General features: G+C 36.6%; 1 protein-coding gene across 1 annotated transcript; it reads left to right on the top strand.

Annotated features, from left to right (window-relative positions):
• The first annotated feature begins 861 nt into the window (after positions 1-861).
• Positions 862-24,056, top strand: LHX8 (LIM homeobox 8). The gene is made up of 8 exons (XM_008690713.2): positions 862-942; positions 1,348-1,509; positions 5,349-5,470; positions 7,487-7,707; positions 8,210-8,313; positions 12,888-12,983; positions 18,927-19,110; positions 23,338-24,056. Exons 1-8 carry the CDS (start codon positions 868-870, stop codon positions 23,412-23,414), a joined length of 1,041 nt encoding a protein of 346 aa, XP_008688935.1. The 5' UTR covers positions 862-867; the 3' UTR covers positions 23,415-24,056.
• Positions 24,057-25,291: the final 1,235 nt, after the last annotated feature.

Genomic DNA, 25,291 nt, shown 5'->3' with positions numbered 1-25,291 from the left:
TTCCATTATTCGTCCCGCTTTTTGCGCTGGTTAAAAATAATCCATTAGTAGCTCAAATGTTGACTTACTGAGCAATAAGTGGCAATTTACACCTTAAAGAAACGAGTGTAAATCACTCGCAGCTCTAATTGCTGTAAGTTTACGAAAGAGCTGCTAGCTTGGTTTAATCTGAAGCATTTTCATTCAAATTGTCATCGGAACAAACACCAGGCTTCTTAAATCCCGCTGTAATTAGCTTTCAAGTATCCTATTAAACCTCTTCACCTTTCGTGCTATCCAATTCAAAAAGCTCCCTTTTAAAAATATATATGTGTCTTGCTCTTTTAATTGAGGTTATTAAAGAAATCAAGTTTCTTCTCCCACCCCCTCCTCAATCCTCTTTTCTTCTCTCCCACTCCCCCCCTCCCCGCCCCTTGCACCCGCTTTAGCCTGGTGATCCCCGCTCCGCCGTGATTGACGTCTAGAAAGAAAATGCTTTGTGCTGGGATGATTGTTATTAACTTGTTACCCCCGGCAGGGGGGCGGGGAACCGACTTGCTCCGGTGAGCTCTAGGGACCCGCGCCCCCGAGAGCGCCGCAGCGCGCCGGTCGAGCCCTCAGCGCTGCGGTGGCCGACTTGCCCCGCGCTCCGGCAGCGCTGCCGCGGCTCGTGGCTGACAAGGGAGGCTGCGCTCCCGCCGTTTTGCCCGCGGCGCCGGGGCCCTGAAGCCTTGACGGCTGCACGCGCGGCCCGGCGCCCTGGGGGCCTTCATTAGCCCGCTCCGCGTGCCAGAAGCCGAGGCTCTGGGCTGAACGCGCCGGCTCTGAACTTCTACTCTCCGTTTTCCCCCATTTTCCCCTCCTCCCACCCCGCAGTGCCAGGGTCTCATGTCGGAGGAGTGCGGGCGGATTGCAGCCCTGGCGGCCGGGAGGACTCGGAAAGGCGCCGGGGAAGAGGGACTGGTGAGTGGGGAGGGACACAGCTATTGGCAAGACTGGACGTGTGGAGGCAGCCAAGGACGAAGCGCCGCTGTCCCCGAGCTCCTTCGTGGGCCCAGCTGGCCCCTCGGGGAGCGGGTAGAAGGAGGGCTGGGGCAGGGCGGGGTGGAAAGCTGAGCTGGCGAGACGGGCTGGGCAAGGCTGTAAGGGCTTCCAGGGTCCTTGAGGTCAGGGGTCCACAGCCCCAGTGGGTGCGTGGCGGGAGCTTGGACCGAGGGGGGGGGGAGAGCCGGGAGCGAGACCTCACGAACTGGGGGTGGCCCGGGGGAAAGGAGGGGAAGGGGTGAGGGAGCCCCGGTGGTTCTGTGGGATAAGGAGAGGAGGAGGGGTCTAGAACCGCGTGCGACTGCGCCTCACGGCTTCCTTCAGGTGAGCCCCGAGGGAGCGGGGGACGAGGACTCGTGCTCCTCCTCGGCCCCGCTGTCCCCGTCGTCCTCGCCCCGGTCCATGGCCTCGGGCTCTGTCTGCCCCCCTGGCAAGTGTGTGTGCAACAGCTGCGGTCTGGAGATCGTGGACAAGTACCTTCTCAAGGTAGGGTGGAGCCGAGAGGCCCAAGGGGAGCGGGGTTACCTTGGGAACTCTGGGAAAAGAGAAAAGTTTCCTCCCCCCTTTTTTCCTTTCAAGTTCTCGTGCAGGTTGTAGGCTTTCTCAGCAAATCAGCCCAGTCTAGGGCAAGTCGAAAGAGTGGGAGAAGAAGTCATAGAATCTCCCACGTTGCAAAACAGCTTGTGTATATGACACGTCTGGTCTAGAAGTGCCGATACCCCGGGGTGGTTGCACTAGAGTCAGCCACCGACTTGTAGAGGAGCAAAAGTGGGTTAATCCTTTAACTCCTTTTGAAACAGGGTCCTGCCTGATTATTTTTACCGAGCCTGGGTTATGGTCCCTCCACCCCCAATAACACCCCTACACTTGCCTTCTTCTAAGAGTTCCTGGTCAGTATATGTTGGCTGATTCCCCTTTGCAGTGTCTCCTTTGGTAAGGACCACTGTAAAGTGCCTTAAAGGGTGTTTTCTGGACAGAATTTTTACGTAGTTCCACGTTAGTAACAGTCACTCGAGGCTTTTTCAAAGTAAGAGGTTGTGGGACCATTTACATGAAAACCATTTTCAGAACCTCCTTCCCCTTATTAATATTTGGAGGCCACCCAATGCTTTTTTAATGTCCCCTCCAGTTCTTGTGAAAAAAAAAATGGAAATCAATGTAAAGCTAGCCCCCGCCCCAAAAAAAAGAAGGAAGGCAAGAGGGAAAGAAGGCAGGAAGGGAAGCTAAAAGAAAGAAGAAAGAGAGATGGATAGGTGGATCCTGGGATGAAGTGCTAGTTTGAGAATTGACTGTCTTAATTTGTTTCACTTCTCTCAAAATATTGTACGGGAATTTTGGAGTAGAAATTCTGGCAGGCCACAGTGAAACATGTCACTGAGTGCAGGGTCATGGTCCCATCTGTCTTAATCCTAATATCATGGGTTTTCAACTTCAACAGCTCTTTAAAACCACTATTTAAAATAATGATCTCTCCTACACTGAATTAATAGCAAACCAGTTCACTTTCTATTCCCTCCTCATCAGTCTCCCCCACCACCCCCTCCCCCCATTTTTTCAAAAGATTTAATTATGGAGAGTATGAGTTCAAAAAGCAAGTTATTGGGCTTCTTTAAATTTCTACCTCAATGTATAAAGCTGTTTAATCTGTAAAGTGGGAATAATACCCTATAGATACAACCCAGATAAAGCACCAAAAGAAGTTTTGGTGAAAAATTGAAAAGTAACTAAATTAATTTTAATTGAGGATTGAGTGTTACAGCTGGCAAATTAACATGGCTCTCTCTTTAAATCTACATTCTTAAGATACCCTTTTCACTGTTCTAGACCTGAACCTTTTTGGATATCTCAAAATCATCTTTTGGATCAAAACTAGTTTGTTATTTTCAATGAGCCCTTTCAATAATTAGCATAATCTTTAAGAATGTTTCTGAATGGATCTATAAAGGCTTTTAACACTTCACACCAGCGAGGATTTAGAAAAAAAAAGGGCATTATAAAGTGACTCTTAACACACCTCTGAAATAGTTTCTAGTATTCACTTTTAGAATATATTTGTATATTATATTTACTTGTATTATATAAAATACCTAAGTTATCTGAGTAACTTACATAAAGCTTTTTGTTGTAGGACTGCAGTCCTCCCAGTGAAGTCTTCTATGTACCGTCTTATTCTATCGCTTTTTGTACATATTAGTATATTAGCTCTAACTAAAGTTTGACATTATATGAGTATATAAAAATTTTGAGTTTTTTTTTTCATTTGAGTACTTATTCTAAAAGAGAAGTTTAAATTCAATTTGAGACACTGGTGAAAAATAATTATTAGACCTAGTAGAGTTTTTGAGTGTACAACTGCTTAATATAGAAAATATAGAAACCATTTAATATAGAAAAACACCATCTCATGAGGCAAGTAAAATGAAGTTAAAACCAGAAAGTAGGAGAGGAATTAGATGTGTCTTTTGCCTCATCTAAAATTTCAGTGCCCTGTTGTTTGGATGGTTTTTCTGGCTTGGTCGCATATACATAGACAGATTGGATCGATAACAGCCATCAGGAAAGGTCTATATTCTCTAGAATTTTCTCTCTTTACCTTTCTTTCCTCCCTGGAAAAAAATGGAAGACAAATATATTTTTTCTTTTTTAAGTAAACTTTAAGGGAAGGTGGCAAACCAGGCATTAGGTTTGGTTTTAGGGAGTTAGAAGATAGCCATGACTCTGCTCTGAAGCCTGAATTTACACTTGCTTGGAGAGAGTGGAGAAAAAAAAAAAAGAGCCTGGATAAGATCAAAATGTAGAAGTCCCTAAACATTGGAATGCTAAAGGAAGCCTGTATTTTTAAATTTTAATTGGCCCATTTTAGGAAAAAATAGAAGGAAAATACATATTTATTTCTGGGTTGTATTAACCATTGTTAATATATTTTTATTCTGATTTCATGTTTGTTTGTTTGTTTCTTCCAAGTTTTCTTATGTAGTAAGCATGTAGTCCAAGACCAAAATTTAAAATTTTAAAAATTTCACCAAATTGATATTCTTCATTAATGCTTTGGAAAGAGGCCCATAACTGCAATTAGAAGCAAGTGAAACTTTTTCCTTCAGCTTCAAAGTACCTTTTATATTTTGTATCACAAACATTTTGAAAAAAAAATTTTGAACAGTAGTGCTAATCTGATAGAATCGTTGGACAGATAGGGCTTTTGCTACACTATTTCATAATAAAGACTATTTCACAATTTCCCCTTTTCACAGTTTCCTAATTACTATTTTAGACGTTAGATCCATTTGTAGGGTGTAACTGGTGTTTTTGCATCATTGCTGTTCTTTTACATGAAATGAAATTATGCTTAATTGGTTAAACATAAACTCAATTCTTGTGTCCATTTAACAAGAGCAAACGTTGGGAGCCTGTGTTATAAGCAAGTTCAATCCAATACACATCTTCATTCTTGAAGGCTGAAGTGGTGGTGCTTATAGTATTATGGCAACAGTTTAAGGTGAGGGTTATTATGATTTGTTCCCTGAGTTGACAATATTTCATGTGCCTATTTAGAAAATATAAAGTGTGATTTACTAGACACTATTTTATGCCTTACTACTTGGAGTATAAATGGCAAACAATGCTTGGCTGCCTTTTTAGAACCACTTATAATCAGATTAATTTTTTTCTCCATTAGCTAAATCATTAGGGTTTCAATAATTTACTCCTTAATTCTATTATTTAATGTTAGAAGGTAGCCAGGGTTTCTGCCATATCAACATTTAAATCTACTTTAGCAATTTCTGTTTGGTAAGGGAAATGGATTGCCTGGCTTCTTTATAAGGGTAAGTATCTTACAAAGCTGCTTTTTCACTTTCTTTCTGTCTCACTTCAACTACTGCACCATTTATAATTGGCCAAAAAATAGATTGAGAAGGTGTGTGGCTTGACTTCTTTAGCTACCAGTTTTCCTGCTGGGAAGAATTTCGTGAAAGAAAAAATAAAACAAGCCTGTATGTAGGACTTGAAAGTGACCAACATTTTCCGTGTTCATAGAAGTTCAATTTCAAAAAGAAAGAAAAGGACACGCCCTGAATTCTTCAAAGGAATAAACAATTTAACACACAATGTAAAATATGCTGTTGTGATTTTTCTGGTTGGGGTCTGAAAGAGAATATATCTAGACACATATTTGTGTAAATGACATCTTTTAGATAGAAACATTCAGAGCATGTGTTAAAATATTAAGGACAGTTTTTAAAATTACTTAATGCACAAAACCAATGAATGATACTGTGAGTGTGGTATTAAAATTGTTTCTTATCCTGCCCCTTTTTCCTTTACAGGTGAATGACCTGTGCTGGCATGTTCGGTGTCTCTCCTGCAGTGTCTGCAGGACCTCGTTAGGAAGGCATACCAGCTGTTATATTAAAGACAAAGACATTTTCTGCAAACTTGATTATTTCAGGTACACTGTGGAACATTTTTTAGTAGACACTCCACGATAATACGGAAAGAGAATTTTGTAAACAAGCTTTCTTGTCCTGTTTTATGTATTGAAACCCAGCTTTTCTTATATAATGGATTTCAAAATGAGAATGCTTCACATTTTTGAGGTATCACTTATATCAAAACAAATAAAATAAGCATGTTTATGTGTTTTAGAAATTCAGTGTACAAAAACTAATTTAAGATAATTATTTCCTCTTTGGGAATGAAAGGTTTAGATATTAAAAACAGGGAAACTTCTCCTTGCTGTGCATAGGTAAAGTATAAAATATCAGATGACTTATTGTGACAAAGTCTGGTATTTGCAGGGGATGCTAAGATGAAATGAAATAATTATGGTGGGAAAAAATCAAGGTTTTGTTAAGTGTGTACCAGTTTACTATAGAATGATCCCTAGTTATACCTACAAAATGTCAGCAGTTTGGAGACTGTGATAAACCATATAATTTATAGAGTATTCCAGTTTCAGAAATATACCAAGTCTGATTATTCTATTTAAAAATTCTGTTTCTTTTTGTCTGTTCTTTGATCTTTGTTTTGTGAGATTGTATTTGCCTAAGATATTAAATGTAACATTTTTTCTGTGATCTCTTTATAAACTGTTTAAATGTACAGTTTCTTCAAAGATATAATTCAATTTTTAATGGATAGCTGTCTAGAAATTGAAATTATTTCTAAGCATGACTTTTTAAAGTTACCATATTTTTTCTTTATTTGCATTTCCAAATGAAGAAATATGTTCATCATGAAATTGGGAAATTAACACTATATAATGAAGTTTGTAGTACTAATTATGTTGTTTATACTCAGTTTCAAAAACTGGTTTCAGAGAGTTTAGTGATTGATTTGAATAAAATTGCTAATTAAAAGCACTTCATAAAACCCAAATCCTTTATTTTATAAAGTCACAGAATTTTATAATTACCAAAAACATATATTTCTCATTAGGTTTAGTCTCCATTTCCTCAAAAATCATAGCAATTTGTCTCCTCTTTGACTTAAGATATGCAAGTCTTAATTTTTTTAAGATAATTTAAAGCTTTTTGAAAGGTTTAGTTTCAGCAAGTTATTGAAAGTCTAGTTTTTCAGGATTTTTTTTATACTTCATATTATATTCTGAAATTTAGTTTTAGGATTCACTTTTTCAGATTAGCTTAAAACTGGCAATACCTCTAAAGATATGATGATGAATAGAAACAGACACATATCTAGTTGATGTGGATATGCAAGTCCATGACTGTGATTATGATAGGAGACATTGCAAAGAATGTCCTGTTACTCAGGTCAGGAGAAAAAAGAAATATTTACATCTGGCATTTTGTTACAATTAACGTGCATTTAATGTCCAGGTAGGTCTCTGAAAGTTTTAGATAATATTTCTCCCCCTCCTGTGACTAGCAATGCAATAGCTTTTTCACCAATGGAAACATATCTGAGTTTTCATTCCTCACTCTCAGAGTGAACAATTTCTGTTCTACCCATTCTTTGATAATATCAATTTTAAATGTTTAAATATTTTAACTTAAAAAATCATATTTAAAACATTTTGAATTATCTCAATTTGTTTTTAAGGAGTCATTATATTTTCACTGTATGCTTTTGCACTTTTAGGTTTCAATCTGGAGTATATGTGTGTTTGTGTCTTGAATCTCTAATTCATAAAGGCGTTGATATTTGTTACAAAAGGGATATTGAAACTCATATTGCTTTTATTTTAAAAGAAAAAATCCAGTCTTCCTTTAAAGTAACAATGAGAAGTTTTTGTCTTATGAACAGATTTGAAGTATGGCTCTATCTCAAGTCTTGATTGCTTACCATATTGACTTTTAGAAAAATAATTGATTCCTGTTTCATTTTCAAAAGATTTAAATACTTAGGTTAATCCAATGAGTAATATAATATTTTAGTTTACTCAGGCTGATGAATATCTCACCAAATATTAAAATCTTCATCTCCTGCTCTTCTGTTTATGTAGAAGGTATGGAACTCGCTGCTCTCGTTGTGGGAGGCACATCCATTCTACTGACTGGGTCCGGAGGGCCAAGGGGAATGTCTATCACTTGGCGTGCTTTGCCTGCTTTTCTTGCAAAAGGCAGCTTTCCACCGGAGAGGAGTTTGCTTTGGTGGAAGAGAAAGTCCTCTGCAGAGTGCATTATGACTGTATGCTGGATAATTTAAAAAGAGAAGTGGAAAATGGTAAATATATACTTAAAATACTTTGGAGTCTTTTGGGACAGTGAATACAGGGAATAAAAATGATTTTTCCTAAGGTCATTTTAATGCATTATTTTGTGCAGTGTAATTGTGGTAAAACTCATTAAGCATTCTACTGTTAGTGATGATCTCCATGTGTTTATATGCAGGCAAAGCCATGGCATGTGTATTAGCCTGTACCATATTCTCAGGCAGCAGCCTTGAATTTAAGGTTCTGTTTTGCTTTTTGTAACCAGTTGTTTTCCTGTATTTGCCTTCTAAGGATGAACCTTAGATGTGTGATCTTCTAACTTTTTGCACTTTTGAGTAAATATTCAAGCCTGTATATTGTTTCCACAGAATGTTTCTAGTGTGTTTTAAAACTTAACTGACAGATTTGGACAATCTACAATTTCACATGAAGCCAAGAGATGCAGGAAACATTGCTTGATCAGTGGACCCGTTTGAGTTACCAACATGTATGCTGTTGTTTTTTAAAATGCAGGCAATGGGATTAGTGTTGAAGGCGCCCTCCTCACAGAGCAAGATGTTAATCATCCAAAACCAGCAAAAAGAGCTCGGACCAGCTTTACAGCAGATCAGCTCCAGGTAGACATGACAATGAATTTATGATTTTTTTGAAGTCAGTCCTGACCAAAACAAATAAACAACACAAACAACAAAAAAAGCCAATTCCCCTGCCCCATCCCCAAAACGCCCCAGACAATTTCGTGCTGCCTAAAAACATTTCCATGTTTTCAAAAAGGTTTAGCCTGTGCTTTTAGTGAATGCTAACTTGGCGAATGTATGAACACATACTTATAGCCATGACCTGGTATGAACTAGTCATTCAAGCTTTGTTTCCCTGGGTTTTATTGGCATTAATGTCACAATGCAAACAAAATACTAATCGGTCCTGATTTCCTGATAAAGTCAGTTTAACCTGGGCATTTATTTACGTTACTACATATAGTGGGGATAGAAGACAAAATATTTTAAGACTATAAACAGAAAGAGATCTACAGTATATGGGCCTATGGGACACTAATGTGTTCACATTTTTAACAAATTACAATGAGCCTTTTATTGGCTAAGTTTGTATAATTTTCTGAATAGGAAAGACTTGAATATGCCTTACCATAAACAACAGGAATCTAGTTACTGACTCCACACCAAGTAAACTTTTTCTTGTTTTTAAAAGGGATAATGGGAGCTAATTCTATAGTTTGATGCTAAAGGTTATGTTCTCTGAAAAAGGAGAGATTATTTTCAGTTTAGTTGCCCTAAATATAATTGTTATATGTTCAATTCATGTCAATTGTCAAGAAAATAATTAAATAATTACTCCTTGCTTTATCTTTAAGTCTACACATATAATGATTCTTTCTGGCATTTTTTCAGATAAAGAAATCACGTTTTCTAAAAGATTAATGTGGATGAGGTATTTGTTTTATGTTAAGGTAAAGTAACATTTATTGAGCGCCTACCATGTACTACTGGGTGCTTTACACATAGGATGTATCTTAGCTCAAACTTTAAAGGACATTCATACAATATTAACAAATGAGTAAAAGTAATATTCTGAAAATCACGTATGGTATCTAAGACTTGCCAGTGTTTAAGATGAATACGGTAAAGGGGTTTCAAGAGAGAATTTTTACTTGGGGAATGATTAAGAAAGAAACCTTGATATGGTACAAATATTTCAAGAGAACTTAGATCACATAAAGTCCTAAATTAGGAGATATGAATACCTTTCGGAGACCTGGCAGCAAAATATGCAGTAGCTAAAGGATGTCTGAGTTAAAATAGAATTTCTAGTATAAATATATTGTTTACAAAATGGGCTGTTTCCATGAAGGACTGGCTATAATTTTAATAATTATAAGGCTGACAGTAAAAGTTTATATGAAATTAAAATTATTGAAATTATAATAGTGAAAGCTTGAAACAACTTTAGGTAGATATACAATTTCATATAGGAAGATAATTACAGGTACTAATTAAATAAAGAGGTAATAATATTTGTGATGGTTTTTGTGTATCAAATCCTATGCTAGGCATTTATCTACATTCTCTCCTTTAATTCTTAACAATAATTCCTTGATGTAGGTAGCCTCGTCCAAGAGGTGCAGGAACTCCCCTCAAGGCAGACAACAAGGGAATGGCCGAGAAGAGATTTGGAAACTTCCCCAATCCTCTGGTCTTTTCATTTTGCTTGGCCATCAGACTATGAGTGGAATAAAAGCTCCACTTAATGGCAGTAGCAGCTAAAACAAGAGTGAGATTCCAAATCTTGCAGATAGCTTTATAGTTTCAAATTGCAAACATCCATAAGCTATTCGCATCCTCATATGCATTATTATATGAAAATGTGATCTGAATCATAAGTTTTTAAAGATGTATATTGAAATCATAGGTTTTAGAAACGACCACAGAAAAAATGAAAATAGAAGTGATATGCCTTTAACGCATATACTCAGTTTTTCAGTATTTATTAGTATCTATCTTATACCAGGGATGGCTGAAACAAATGAGACACAATCTTTGTCCTCAAGTGGTTCTTTATACTCTAGGAACCTGGAAAACATAGCTGTCAGTTTTTTAAAAACTTAAATCATTATATTTTGCTAGAACCTCTAATAAATCAGGCAGTGTACCGTCATGGCCAAATTGTCCTTTCGGAAAACTGAGTATGTTCAAGCAGTGCTTGAATTCAGCAAAATAATAAAATATTATAGGTGATCAATAAATCCAGGCTATTCATGAGTACTGCTTTGGACGAGGAGAGTTAAGATGGGAAGAATAAACAAGATAATTTCCCAAAATTATTTAGAAATTTATGGGAAGAAAAAATAGTTTAAGGCTCACAACAGAATAACATTTTGTGTTGGCAAGAAAATTTCAAATATTGTCCCATTTGTAGAAATGGTATTTAAGAAGTTCCTGCCAATATTGTGGTTTGCTTATTGTAGTTGGAAGCTCTTGCTCAATGATTATTAATATTAAACACGCCAAGGTTAGCACCTATTTTAATCTTTCAGATTGCCTTGCTCAGCTGCTACCATGCAGATACCTGTCATTTCTGGGATTTCCTGGCCTTAAAATGATGAGTGTCTACAAAGGCTCACTCTTTGACCATGTTTAAAAAAAAAAACTCAGAAAAGAAGTGGGGTGGTTTCAACATCATTAGTGACTGGAGAACAACGAAATTAAGTTGAAACTAAAAGGCTTTTTGTGTGTGTGTGAGATTAAACATTGATAAGCACGTCTTACGTTTCCTTCAGCATATACTGATTCTAAATCATCAGTGTTCATTTAAGGTTTTTTTTAAGTTTTATTCCTTGATGAGAAATTGCTTTATTAAGTATAACTTAGTTTCATTATTAAACTTGTGAATTTGAAATGCATTTGTGAAAGAGCATGCTGGTTTTTGTTTTATAAATTATCAATAATGGCCTAACAAGCAAATCCTTAATTATCTGTTTAGCTTTTCCTCTTGAAATATTAAAAAAGCAAAGATCATTAATTTGCTCATTCTTTTTTTTTCTTTGGGATATTACATGCTAAACTACATATGAACACAACTATTTGTACATGACAAATTTGAAGTAACACATTTGGAATAAGAAAGGAAGAATAAGGTGAACTGAGCAAAATTATAAACTTTTAGGCCACTTCTGCCTGTTTTTTAAAGTAAAAATACATGTGCCGTTTACAGTGAGTGTGTGAACAAACATGGTTGGACAGGAAGCCAGGAATACCTTATTCTAGAAGTCATTAATCAGAGAGAACTTAACTGAAAAAATTACATAATTTGTAAACTTCATAAGGTTTCCTGGAACAACATTGATCTTTCTTCTTCACAATATCTTCAACTTTTCCTCACATTGTCCGGGTTCATTGTGTTACAAACCCTTAAGTACATATTATGTGATAGGAAAGGATATTAGCTCCTGGGGATATGAAGAATAAGACATTCCCTTTGCCCTCAAAAAGCTTACTTTCTGCTATGGAGAGCTAGACTTGCCAGTGAATTATTTAGCTGCCTTGTGATGTGTGCTGTGGCAGAAGACTGTCTTGTATGAGGAACATAGTGGAGAATGCAATTAATTTTGCCAATGGAAAATGCTGCTGAGGCCAGTGGTGGCTTAAGGTCTTCAGGCGGATTTGTTATCCCCATCCCACACCCATAGACATGTACAATTATGTTGGATGACAAACTCCCCTCTCCCATTTTTTATAATACTTTTTAAAATATTTTATACTGCTTCCCTCAGTTGACTGACTTTTAAGTAATAAAATTCAAATATCCCTCTTGATTCCCATGATTTCCTCTTCAGTTAGAATCCAAAGCCTTTGGCTTGTGATTTATTCTGGTATTCCCTCCACTCTGTGCTTCTCCCTTTACCTCGTATTGTAATTATCAGCATGTCCATATCTTTGTCTCAAAAAGTTGAGACCAGGGACAATTTTTTCATGTATCACTGTCTCAAGGCACTTAGCACAGTGATTCTAATCCAAAGGTTCATATCAAATCACCTGAAAGCTTTTTCAGAATACAGATGTTTCGATCCCAGGAAATTCTTATTCACTGGGCTGATTGATATCTTTTTTAAGATCCCTGATTTTGTTTTGCATGGAGCAAGTGCTCAAAACAATTGATGTTGGATTATTACAACTAAATGGAATCCATGTGTTGCACTGTATACTATTTGCTGACTGATAAAATTGTAGTATGGGCCTATTTAGCTCAGCAGAGGTTGGAGGTAAATTTGATAGGATTTTTGTATTTTTAGAAGTTTTCTAATGCAAGAAATTTTTAACAAAATGGAAGAAATAGTAAATAGACATACTGTTTGTTCATTTCATTTGTGTGTAGAGGAATGGAAGAAGAGCAAAGGTGAGCTCATTTTTAGCAGCATAGTTGAGAGACAAGTTTTATGTTGAAATGGATTATTTTTTTTAAGATCTCAATGTAGTGACTTGTTTGTAAATTTATAACATACACTTTCTTTTCATTTGTACATATTCATCCATATTGATTTTCAAGTAATAAAATACAAGTATCTTATTTTCTTGAGCATGTCTTATCTCTCCTGTCATTGAAATGCAGAAGATTGAGTTTCTTATATTTAGCTGCTTACTACCTTTATTTTATTTTTTTTTTTAAATAAAAACAGGTTATGCAAGCACAATTTGCTCAGGACAACAACCCAGATGCACAGACCCTCCAGAAACTGGCAGAAAGGACAGGCTTGAGCAGACGTGTGATACAGGTGATTATTTTAAAGGTTAATCAGGAGATACTAAAAGGTCTATTCTAGGTCTTTATGAATGTGCATTGTGTGTGTGTGTGTCTGTCTGTGTGTGTGTAGAAATATCAAAGCATTCGCTTCCCATTTTAGGTCTCTACACTCTATATCAATTTTTTTTTTTTAACCTGATAATTAGCCTGCTTGGGCTGGGCTATCAATTGTTAAATGACTTTGTGTACAAGTTACTTCATTCAGTGCTCACAGCAACCCTAAGATCCTCAAGCTAAAAAAGACAGCTGTGGTTCCAAGCTAGATCTGATTCTGAAAACAGTAATTTTTTCCCACTTTTCTGTGATTGTATATGTGAGTGTGTGTGTGAGTGTGTGTGTGTGTGTGTGTGTGTGTAGAGGGACTTGATGACCTTTGTTAAAGATCCAGGCAGAAGGAGTGGTGGGAACAAAGCTAGGGAAGGATAATTAGAGCAAATTCATTGAAATGTTAATTTTATATCTGCAAATTGTGAGAGATGAAATTGTTGGAGCTGAACTTATAGGGGCCTGTGAGTATAGAGTTCTGTCCTGAGCAGGTGAAAGCCATGTAGCTGGAGGCACTAGATGGCAAGAATTAGGGTTGAAAGAGGCTAGAATAGAGATATAAAGATTAGTTGGGATACCCAGCAAAGTAGTGATTTTTTAAAAAAGAGATTTAAATGGGATAGTGACCTAGGATTCACTGAGAAACATTTTATTACGTGCATGCTGGTGGCAGAGACACAAGAGAAGGACCTGGCCATATAATGGGGAAGGAGAGAGAAGTGAAGGATGACTCTTAAATTTGAAGTCAGAGTATCCACAGGAATAATGCTACTGACAGGAATATTCAAGTCAAAGAAAGGTGATTTAGTAATTGGGAGGGAGATGAATTTCCTTTTAGTTCTGCCAAACATGCAGCGATGGTGGCAGTTGGGCGTATAAACAGGTGTTTTAAAAGATGAACAGGACTCAAACAAAAAGATCCAATGCCATGAAATTAGTAAGATCCTTTAGAATGAGATCATAGACAGTAAAAAGAGAAAAATGGACTTTAGGGAGAGAGAAGGATAAGTGATGCTATTTGAAAGGGACATAGTAACGGCCGGGATCAAGGAATGAGTCTGGTAGAAAAGCATCATGGAAGCCAAAGGAATGTGTTCAAGCTGGAGCTGGCCAACTATGTCAAGATCTTATAGAGAAACCAGGGAAATGGAAAATAATTTTAAATTACATTCAAGTTTCAAAAAAGTTTGTGGAATTAATGCAAGTAACCATAACCAGCAAGGTGAAATTTAGTTGGTGAGAGGCGAGGTAAAATCCAACGTTGTATATATGTTTTATTTCTTAAATTGGGTGGCTGATATTTCTTAAATAGGGTGCTCATTCTTCAATTTATTATTAAGCCTGAGGTATTTAATAATTAAATTATCTATACAAAGAAGCTGATGGGACAAGACCTGATGGTACTGCAGTTTCTCTTAAGACTTAGATTCCCAGTAGATTTGGCTGATTCCAGTATAATGGGGATCTCTGAGGAGTTGGGTCATACGACCTCCGTGCTTTTCACATGTCCAGGGTATTGTGTTTATTTCAGAGTGCAAAATTTTAAAAAGAGGTCTAACAAGAAACCAATCTGAACAGACTGCTTCCTTTAGAGACAGGCTAATAAGGTCATGAAAGAACTAGAAATCATGTGCTAATATTAACAGCAATAGGAATATCTGTCTGGAGATGAGATGGTAAGGGAAGGAATAGTATAAACAGAGTGAGTATCTTTAAACATATGTGGAAGGCTGTCCTGCAGATAACAGAATCAGGTCTTTGCAAGGGAATGAAGGAAAGGGCAGATTTCACTCATGATGAAGAAATTTCTCAGCATAAGTCTACAAAAATGACATGGGCTGCCATTGGAGGTGGTAAGTTTCCTGAGCCTGGAAATGGAGCTTCTTTTGTTGTGATAGTACAGACTCAATGGGCTGAGGGTTCCTTCTAATCTAAGAGTCTATGCATTCAATGACAATGACTGCTCCAACCAAGTCAATTCATGACTAGTATGTTTTAGATTATTTTGAAGTTGGAAGTAAAGGAAAATGATGGATTTTCTGAGAGCTTTTCTTATTATGTGAATAAATAAGGACCCCAGACAATGTCACAAAATTTCCAAGTATTTAGGTCACCAGTAGTATGGGCAAGTTATCTTGATTCCAAGTACTGGAACTTGGAGAATATATTATTGGATGGTGGTTTTTAATATGCGAGGATTGGATTTAAATATTTTTGATTGGATGGCAAAGGAAGGAGTACTAGCATGCAAATATATATATTATTTGTATATATACATATAGTCCTTCATGGTATTTTTGAAGAATCAATTGCTGTGATATCAGATAATAATCATAACCTCTTTGTCTAGTCTACTTCCTGGCATTGGGCACACTTCAGAAAAATTCTCTTACTAGGCCTTGACTCTAATGTGCAAACTAGGTTACCCAAATATTAGGTAGTAACAGTGGTCTGATACACAGAGACAATCTCGCCTTCACTAGCTAAATTTGGCTTAGTGAGAAATTGGTAACAGAGCAGATCATTGTCATAACTGAAATCACAAAATAAAGGTGGATGATTTTACTTTTCACGCTGCTTCCAGATACGGTCACTTTTCACATGCCCTTTCTGATAGGTGAATTACGAGTTGTGTATCTTACAGAAATAGGATAAAACATTGTTCTTTCTTCCTATCAGTGTCCTGGGAGTACATGTCCATATTAAGATTTATGTCATTTTTATTGCTGCACATCTTAAGCACGACACAATTTATTTTATTTCCAATTTTTCATTGTCCTAAAAATGCTGCAATGAATAACACTGTATGTACACCCTGCTCGCTTGTTCCTTAGTTTCCATATGATAAATTTCCAGAAGTGGGGTTGTTGAGTCAAAAGATAAAACGTTTTAAACGTTTTCAGGGCCTTTAGCTGATTAACTGATAGTACAAAAATGACCTTCCAGAAAGTTCGTACCAGTTTATTCTGCCAGGAGCTACATATGCAAGTACCCTTTCACCAACCCATGCAAATCCTGAATACTGTCATTCTTTTTACGTTCTTTCCAATTTTGGTAGAAAATCATTTTTGTTTATATTTCTTTGATTGTCAATGAACTTTAACATGTTTGCTTATTTTGTAATTTTAGAAATTGTATGTTTTTAGTCCTTTTTTCTATTGGGTGGTTCCTTTTCTCTCCATCTTACTGATTTTTATTCTATTTACCCTGTTAAACTTATATAGTTCATCAGTTTCTTTTTCATTTATTTTCTCTGCATTGAACTTTTGTATATATATATTTTAAAGACTTTAGTTATTTTAGAGAGAGAGTGAGCATGAGTGGAGGGAGGAGCAGAAGGGAAGGGAGAAGGAAGGGGAAAGAATCTCAAGGAGACTTCTCCCTGAGTATGGGGCTCCACGTGGGGGTCGATCTCACAGCCCTGAGATCATGACCTGAGCCAAAATGAAGAGTCAGATGTTTAACTGACTTGAGCCACCCAGGCGCCCCAGAACTTTTATATTTTTATGTGTTCAAATCTCTCAATATTTTTTTCTTTTAGCTTTGGCCCTTTTTTTGCTTCTTCACCTAGAGAGTTTATCAATATTGACTCGTTTCCTTAAATGTTTATGGCTCTAATTATTTACACCTAATCTTTAATTTATCTGGAATTAACTTTTGGTTGTTAGTGAGGTAGGAATGTTACCATTTTTTTTTCTCAGAAATGATTAGCCAGGTTTCTCTACATCAGTATTACGCCATGCTTTCCCAATAATTTAAAATTCCGTCTTTTTTGTACGTAAAAGTCTGATATTTGGCTCTTCGGTCTTTCTTAGAGATCCATCTTATGGATTAGTCTTTTCTTTTTATGAATGTCTATATAGGCTGCTCTTACCTTATGTAGTTTACAATTTGTAACTCAAAAAATTTTAAAGCATGTTGCTCAAAAGAAATTTTAACTCTTCTCGGAGGTTTGTAAAACAGAAGAAATTTTAAGTCAGTGAGGAGGGTCAAAAGGACTTGTATTTGAATCTGAAGTTGGGTAGCCCCCATGCCAGAAGTTATTTTCTGATGTCTGGAATTGTCAACTATATTTTTCTGTGCAAGTTACATGACATTTTGTGTTTATAAACCCCTCTCTGCTGGATTACCTGTTGATGATCGTTCCAAGGAGCTATTTGAATCAGCATTAGGGTAGTGTTTTTGCTGACAAGTCATGCCTTTTTCATATTTCCAAAGTCTGGATTTTTTTTTTTTAAACAACCAAGTAGTTTCCATCCAGTATATAATTTATTGGAGACATAAGATACTTTGGAGAAACTCTGGGAACCATAGTGCCATGTTCATTAGGTTATACGTAGCCCACTGGGGTGCCTGTCTTCTGGGTACTGTTGGGGAAAAGGCTGGTGGCAGTAGTTCTCTTTTACAAGTTGGAGAACATGTGAGTATATCTTCTTGACTGGGTGAGTGACAGTAGCGACACCTATTAAGGAGCCTGTGGAGAGAACTGTGACTGAAGACTTTGGGTTTGGTCTCTGTGTAAGTATCTAAGAGTCTAATACTCCAGAAATGGAGGAGAAGGCTGTGACTCTCTACTCCTTTTCCTTTATATAGGCCTCTGTCTTGTTCCTGAAACATTTCTTGGGTGCTACCTTTCAGCCACGTGCCCCGGGCTGCATACCCCATTACACGATCCCTTTTTGTTACTTTAGTTTTAACCCCTAGAGTTTATACTTTGCCAGCCCTCTACTTTTGAGTCCCAAGGGCAGGATGTGTCTTTGAAATCAGGTCAGCTTTTTTTGTACAAATTCTTTTGCAGATTCCCTCTGTTCTACATTATTCAGCCCTGATTCCCTTTTGCTATCAAGTAACTTCCTACCAGCCTTGAGCAGAGGCTTATGCCCCTGATCTCTCCCTGGACTTCTCCTCTGACACTAAAATGTTATCTTTATTTCCTTAAACTTTTTATTCCTTCACTTCTTTTTCTCCTCATGACAGACTTGTTTGGAGTGATAGCAAATAAGTGCTGTGATATTTTAATATTTTAATAGAGTAACACTCTGTAGTCAAGTTTTATCTAACAATAGGGAGTTAAAACACAGGCAGAATAATTACTGGGAGCATTCTGGGCAGCCTAGCCTCACTCACCCTGACCTGGATACAAAGCTATGCTTGCTTTAAATATGTTTCCTTTATATCTGTGATAAGAGTAGACAACAGGATGATTAGCTCTTTACATTTTGTGAACTGTTTTTACCAGTCGATGTTTATTCTGCTTAAGTATTACTCATTTTTTCTTATTGTAAGCCTGACTTTAACATACTTCTTAGGGAATAAGTCTATGTATTCACTAAGAGAAATTCAACTCAGCAGGTTAAAATGTGATTGGAATAACTGAATCAAGAGGTTTGTAGAAAGCTTTAAGTTCTCAGTAGGATTTTAGTCATTTGGAAAAGGATTTGCAATAAGTCCAGCAGGTGTCTAAGAATAAATTTAGTTGAGGTTTTTGTTGTTGTTGTTGTTGTTAAGTTCTGATTTAAAGAGCTTTTTTCCATTTTTCTTCTTGTCCCAAATGCCAGTAGTTAAAGCCAAGGAAACTTTTCTGGAATTCTTGAACTTCTTCCCACCCTTTTTATTTTGGAAGATGCTGGTGTAGTATAGAATTGGCTTTTAAGCGAATCACCAGATAGTTATTTGAGCAAAGAAAATGACCATTGATATTTGTGCAAATGTTTTTCTTCTGTCTACAGAACTGTTTTATAAGCTTGGTTAGATTTGTACCATGTCTATATGGTAGAGAGATTGAGGATTCATTTCTTTTTAAACTGAGTTGATAGTGTACTCAGAAGCTGACAGGTGACGTACCTACATTGCTTTTCTCCTCCCTCAGGTGTGGTTTCAGAATTGTCGAGCACGCCACAAGAAACACGTCAGTCCTAATCACTCCTCCTCTGCCCCAGTCACAGCGGTCCCGCCCTCCAGGCTGTCTCCACCCATGTTAGAAGAAATGGCTTATTCTGCCTATGTGCCCCAGGATGGGACGATGCTAACTGCGCTGCATAGTTACATGGATGGTAGGTATCCCAACCTTTAACAGCTGTTGCCCAAGCACAATAACTGATAACTGCTAATTTTAGCTGATTGATTGGATTCATATTTTGAAATATTACCTCAGTCGTAGCTGAAAAATTGTGCGTGGGGGGTGCAGTAGGGAGTAGAAATATCCAAACATTCTTATTTCTGTGACTACATTTTAAGGGACAAGTTTAACACCCACTTCACAGCTAAAATACAAATATTGATAATGACTGTTAGTGCTTGATTTTTTACTTAGGAAAACAACTTTTTTTTTCTTGGTTTTCACCTGATATTTAAATAATTTATTTTCCTATGGTCAGAGAAAGTATTCACACTCAGAGTTTTATTTTTTTTTAATTTAAATACAATTAATTAACATATAGTGTATTATTAGTTTCAGAGGTGGAGTTCAGTGATTCATTAGTCTTGTATAATACCCAGTGCTCATTACATCACGTGGCCTCCTAAATGCCTATCATCCTGTTACCCCATCCTTCCACCTCCAACCCCTGCAGCAACCCTCAGTTTGTTTCCCATAGTTAAAGAGTCTCTTATGGTTTATCTCCCTCTCTGATTTCGTCTTATTTTATTTTTCCCTCCCTTCCACTATGATCCTCTTTTTTTCCCCCTTAAATTCCACATATGAGTGAGATCATATGATAATTGTCTTTCTGATTGACTTATTTCACTTAGCATAATACCCTCTAGTTCCATCCATGTCATTGCAAATGGCACACTCAGTTTTAGATTGGAGTTAGTATACTGAGTTTTGTTAAAGAAACTTTTTTATTGAAGCAGAACATACATACAGAAAAGTGCACACATAACAAGTATCCAGCTTGATGAATTATTAAAGTGAACATATCCATGTAAATACTGACCAGATGAAGTAGTAGAACATAATTAACACCCCAGAAACCTCTCTTATGTTCCCTTCCAGTTATTATCCTCTTCCTCCAGAGTAACATAGCTTTGACTTCTAAAATCATGTTTTAGTTTTGCCTGTTTTTTGAGCTTTATATAAACTGAACCGTATGGAATGTATTCTTGTGTATCTCACTTCTTTCAACTACATTGTTTGTGAGATTCACTTGTATTTGTTGCAAGAATCAGTGATTTGTTTCATTGTTATACAGAATTCCACTGTGGGGCTATCCCACAATTTAACCATTTTATGGTGCCTCACCATTTGTGTTTGAGGATGTTTAGGCTTTTATGAATATGCTGCTGTGGACTTTATTGCACATGCCTTTTGATGTACATTAATTCACACTTCTGTTTGGTGTGTACCTGGGAGTGGAACTTAGGGTCATAGGCTACCCATACGCTCAATTTCAGCTGGTTCTGCCAGTTTGCCATAGTGGTTGAACCAGTTTACACTTGGCCCAGCACTATGTGAGAGTTCAAGGTGCTCTACATCCTTGCCAACACTTGGTATGGTGTGACTTCTTAATTTTAACCAATGTGATGGTTGGGTAGTGCTCATTATTTTAATTTGCTTTTCCCTCACGACTGATGAGATTGAGCATGTTTTCACTGGGCATTTGTATTTTTTTTTTTTTTGCGAAGAGCCTGTTCATGTCTTTCGTCTGTTGGTCTGTTGGCTGTTGGCCTGTCGTTTTGGTTTTTTTCCTTGATTTATCTTAGTTTTTACTATATTTTGAATATAAGAAAGTTTTTTTGATGATTATGTGTGTTGTAGATATCTCCTATTCAGTGGCTTGCCTTTTCTACTCTCTTAAGGGTATGTTTTGTTGAGCACAAGATCCTAATTTTAATGTAGTTCATCAGTTTTTTTTTTTTCCTTCATGGACAATGCTTTCTTTGTGACCTATTCAAGACATTGTTTCTCCTCAAAGATAGTGACATATTCCTCTTATCTTCTAGAAACTCATCTTACCTTTAACATTTAGATTTACAGTACATCTGGAGTTGAATTTCGTATGTGGTATGAGATAGGAGGCAAAGCTCTTTTGTTGTACTGATAAAAAAACCAATTTCCCAGCTGTTTTGTAGTGCCACATTTCTCATAAATCAACTGTTCATATAATGTAGGTGTTAATTTCTGTACACTCTAATGGACTATTTTCATTTATTTTGTATACCTAATTGTTTCAATTATGCAATTTTTACAATTCTTGATAGCCAGTAGAAAAAGTTGTCTTACTTTGTTGTAAGTTTGTATTGCCTATTCTTGACCCTTGCATTTCCATAAGCTTTACCAGCTTGTCAATTTCCACTGAAAAATAAATTGAAATTTTGATATAGTCTATTAGATCACATTGTAAGAAACTGCCATCTTACTAATATCACCTTCCATCCTATGAACTTTTTCTATTTATTTAGACCATCTTTAAATACTTTTTTATATTCTAGATTTTTTGGCTCAGTAATCTTGCACATCTAAAGTTCATTCATAAGTATTTGTTTTAATGCAGTTGTTAATGGTATTTCCTGTGTATGTGGAAATCTAGGTTGGCAGCTATTTTTTTTTTTTTCCAGCCCTTTGAAGGTAAGATAACATTGGCTTCTGGCTTCCGTTGTTTCTATTGTTTAGAATATGGATAGTTACTCTGATGCTACTTATTGTTGAAATCAGCTCTTGGTCTTATTCTTGTTCTTTTGAAAGTAAATATTGTTTTATCCCATCTTTTCTCTTTCTGTTTGGTTTTCAGTTTTATTGTAATGATATGCTTCTTGAGTATGTAGTTTGATGTATTTCATCATGGAGAAGTCTCAGTTTTGTCTCTACAAATATTGTTTCTGCCCCTTATGAAAAAATTCCATACTTTCCAGCCTTTTGACCTTCCATGCTTTAGTCTGGGTATTTTCTTCTAACTTATCTCCAGGTCACTAAGTCTCTATCTAATATGGTGTAAAACTCACCCACTGAGTTCTTACTTTCGGTTATTTTATCTTCAGTTTTAGAATTTCCATTTCATTCTTTTATATAGTTTTCACTTTTATGCTGAAATCTTCTATTTTTGCCACTTAATTCCTTAATAAAATTATTCTTATATTAATTTTGGTTATACTAAAGTTTATATCTAATAACTCCAATATCTGGATCTTTGTTTTCAGTCAAGTCGTGTCTTCTTATTTGCCTTTTTATTTTTTATTGCACTTCAGATGTTGGGTTGGGTATGAAAACCTAGAAAGAATTTGAAGCTCTGGATGGTCTCCACCAGAGAGGATTTGGTTTTGGCTCTGGCAGGAAGTTAGGCTAGGGTAAGATCAACTTAATCCAATTAGCATGAATCCTCATGAATGCTGGTATATTTCTGGGTCACTACTTGGATTTCGCCTTTTGGGATCCCAGACAAAGCTTGCGTTTTGTTGTGTTTTGTTTCTGTTGTTTTAAACCAGGCCTTCTCTTCAGTGGTCCCTGATCTTCTGTGTTTGTTCCCCATCTCCCAGCCAAAGTCAAACTCCTGAAAGTCTGCTCAAATTCTCAGCCTCTCAGACATCCCTTTTCTTTTAAAATTGTCACTAAATGTGGGGCGTAGATGGTGGAAAGTAGCCTCTTTTATTTCCATTCTCTTCTGGGATTGCTTTGCAACTTCTCATTGTCTTGGTATCTTTCAGATGCCTTCCAACAGATTTTTAAAAATTTTGGCCAGCTTTCCTAGTTGCTCTCAGAGGGAGGTTTGGTTTGAAGCATCATAGACCTTACTGAGAATGGAAACTTCATTTTAAGTGTTGGTTAAATAAAAAAACAGGGCCTATACCATTGTTGCTATTATACTAGCATTAAAATTGTGTGTGTTCACATGAATGACTATTGTGTTGCCTGGGTTAAATGTGCTTTGATGTATGTTTAGGGAAGAGGTTAAGCATTCATAAAGGAGAATGTGAGGGGGAGGTCATCCTATAGACACCTTTATATGGAAGCTAGCAGCATCTCTGCAGACAAAGCTTTTGTGTTTTCTAGCTGCAGGATAAAGTGCAGTGAATGGGGTATGGATGGAGGACATTAAAGTGTCAAAAGCTTGTGGCCCCAAAAAAGGTTTTGGGGTAAACTATTCCTGGACTCTCATTTAATACTGTACTCACTATGCTGAATAAGTTAATGCTTCTGCTGAGGTTAGTGGAATGAGTGTAGCTTGGTGCCCTCAGCTATAATGACTAATGAAAACGCATTGCCTTGGATTGTTTTTGTTTGTTTTTAAATCAGTTTTATTCACCCTACAAAACTGATCCACAAATTTCTTTCTATTTTATAGCTCATTCACCAACAACTCTTGGACTCCAGCCCTTGTTACCCCATTCAATGACACAACTGCCAATAAGTCATACCTAATTCCTTTTTTCAGGGATAGAAATGATTAAGGATATAATCTTGTCATTTATTATGTATAATTAACCATTGAAAAGATATTAATGTTAATTTTTTATTTAACACTCAAAGCATTTTCAACATCACTTTGCTAACCAGGTATGTATCTATAGTTGGCCTGCAAGACACTTTTATTGATTCTTCATTTTTTGTAAAATTTATGTTTACAAGAAGAAAACAAATCAAAACTTTTTTTTGTATTGTCTGGAAATAGTTCACTCTAGTGTGTATCTGTTAATTTATTTGTCATCAAAAGAGCACTTTGCCTAAAAGAAAGGACTGACAAGTGTGCAAAATGTTTACAATCCTTTGTGAAATCGTAGTTTATCATTAGTTTGTATCTGTAAGTTATTGTTATAAATATTACCTGTATTTTTTTGTTATATATCAACTTTATACTTTGAGGCTTGTATCTGTGAATTTGCAACTGAAATTTATTTGGCCAATGTTTTCTGAATGAAATGAATAAAGCTTCTGTTGTAGCATGCCATGCAAACACATTATTGTGTTTGTGGTTGATGAATTATGGCTGTAAATAACACTATAGTTTAATAAGCCCACCACTCTAAGTTTATTAAACATTTTCCATTCTTGTGAAAGTTTCAACCGATTTGTCCTTTTTTGTGCGTGTTTTCAGCATTAAGTCGACGTTAGTCTCAAATATAACAACTCTTAATTTTAGAGAATCATTTTGTTTTGAGCTGTTTTGAGTACATTTTAGTAGGAAGCTTATTTGTAGATGATTGCACTTAACAAAAGAACACGTGAAAACATCTAATTTGGCAAATTATCCCTTTTAGTCTAGTTAATAAAATTAATGTGGAAGAAAAGACAGAGCATTTTTCAAAATGACCTTTTTGGGTATCCCGAATCAGAAATGAAATATGGGCCATGAGAATATATATCTTCAGGGGTGAAAAAGGAGAACTAAAGTATTTGGAGTTTATGAGCAATGTTTCTAGAGCAGACTCTTTACTTTTTCTTCCTAGTGAACACTCTTTAGGGATTGTGGTTCTGAGAGCTGAAATCTAAACCCCAGGACTTTATCCTATGTAGCAGTGGACGCTTGTCTTGGAATTACAAAAGTAAGTGGTGCCACCCTCACTCATTTTTGGATTTAAAGAACTTAATCAGTACTCACTTCTTGTTTTTCATATACCAGTAAGGAGAAAAAAAAAAAAAAAAAGAGGTAATGGAAAAAAAAATCCCAAGAATCTTAAGTTTAAGTCTTTGTTTAACTTAACAGATTCACATCTGGCTGAGGACTGGAAGTAATAGTGGAGTATTTGTAATTCTATTCTAGTAATCATAAATGCAACCAGAAAGCAATCACGTGGGTGTAAGTAACTCACTATCTGCCTCAACCCAGAGGCAGTAAGCCTAAGTTTCACTATGGGAGAAAGGAGGAAAAAAAGCTTATTTTCCTCTTCTTTTTAAACCTACTACTCCAGTTAGAGGTGTGTTTGTTTTGTTTTGGTTTTTGGATTTTTTTGGCCAAAAGCAAAGAATGAAGCCAATAGTCTACACTCTATCTGATCTTGTGCGATTGATGCTAATCTCCTTGGGTTTCTGTCTACCTGTCCCAGGCACAAAGTGGTGAGGTCAGCTTTACCTCTACCAGATGTCGAGGAAAACTCTTGTAGTCTAGCCAAGCTCTGCACTGTTAGCAGCTTATAGCATTTCCCAGCTGGATATAATTGGCATCATTTAGCTTGGGAGGTGCTTGATTGTGAGTGTTCTCCTCTCTTGTCATTTTCCTGTGCTCACCACCCTCTAACTGTTGAGAGAGTTTTTACAAACCACATCACTACACTTTTTAGTTCTGAAGATGAATGCCCAAA

This window comes from Ursus maritimus, unplaced genomic scaffold (assembly GCF_017311325.1).
Source record: "Ursus maritimus isolate PB19 unplaced genomic scaffold, ASM1731132v1 scaffold_12, whole genome shotgun sequence".
Lineage (NCBI taxonomy): Eukaryota > Metazoa > Chordata > Mammalia > Carnivora > Ursidae > Ursus > Ursus maritimus.
This window is presented reverse-complemented; position numbering and strand designations above follow the sequence as displayed.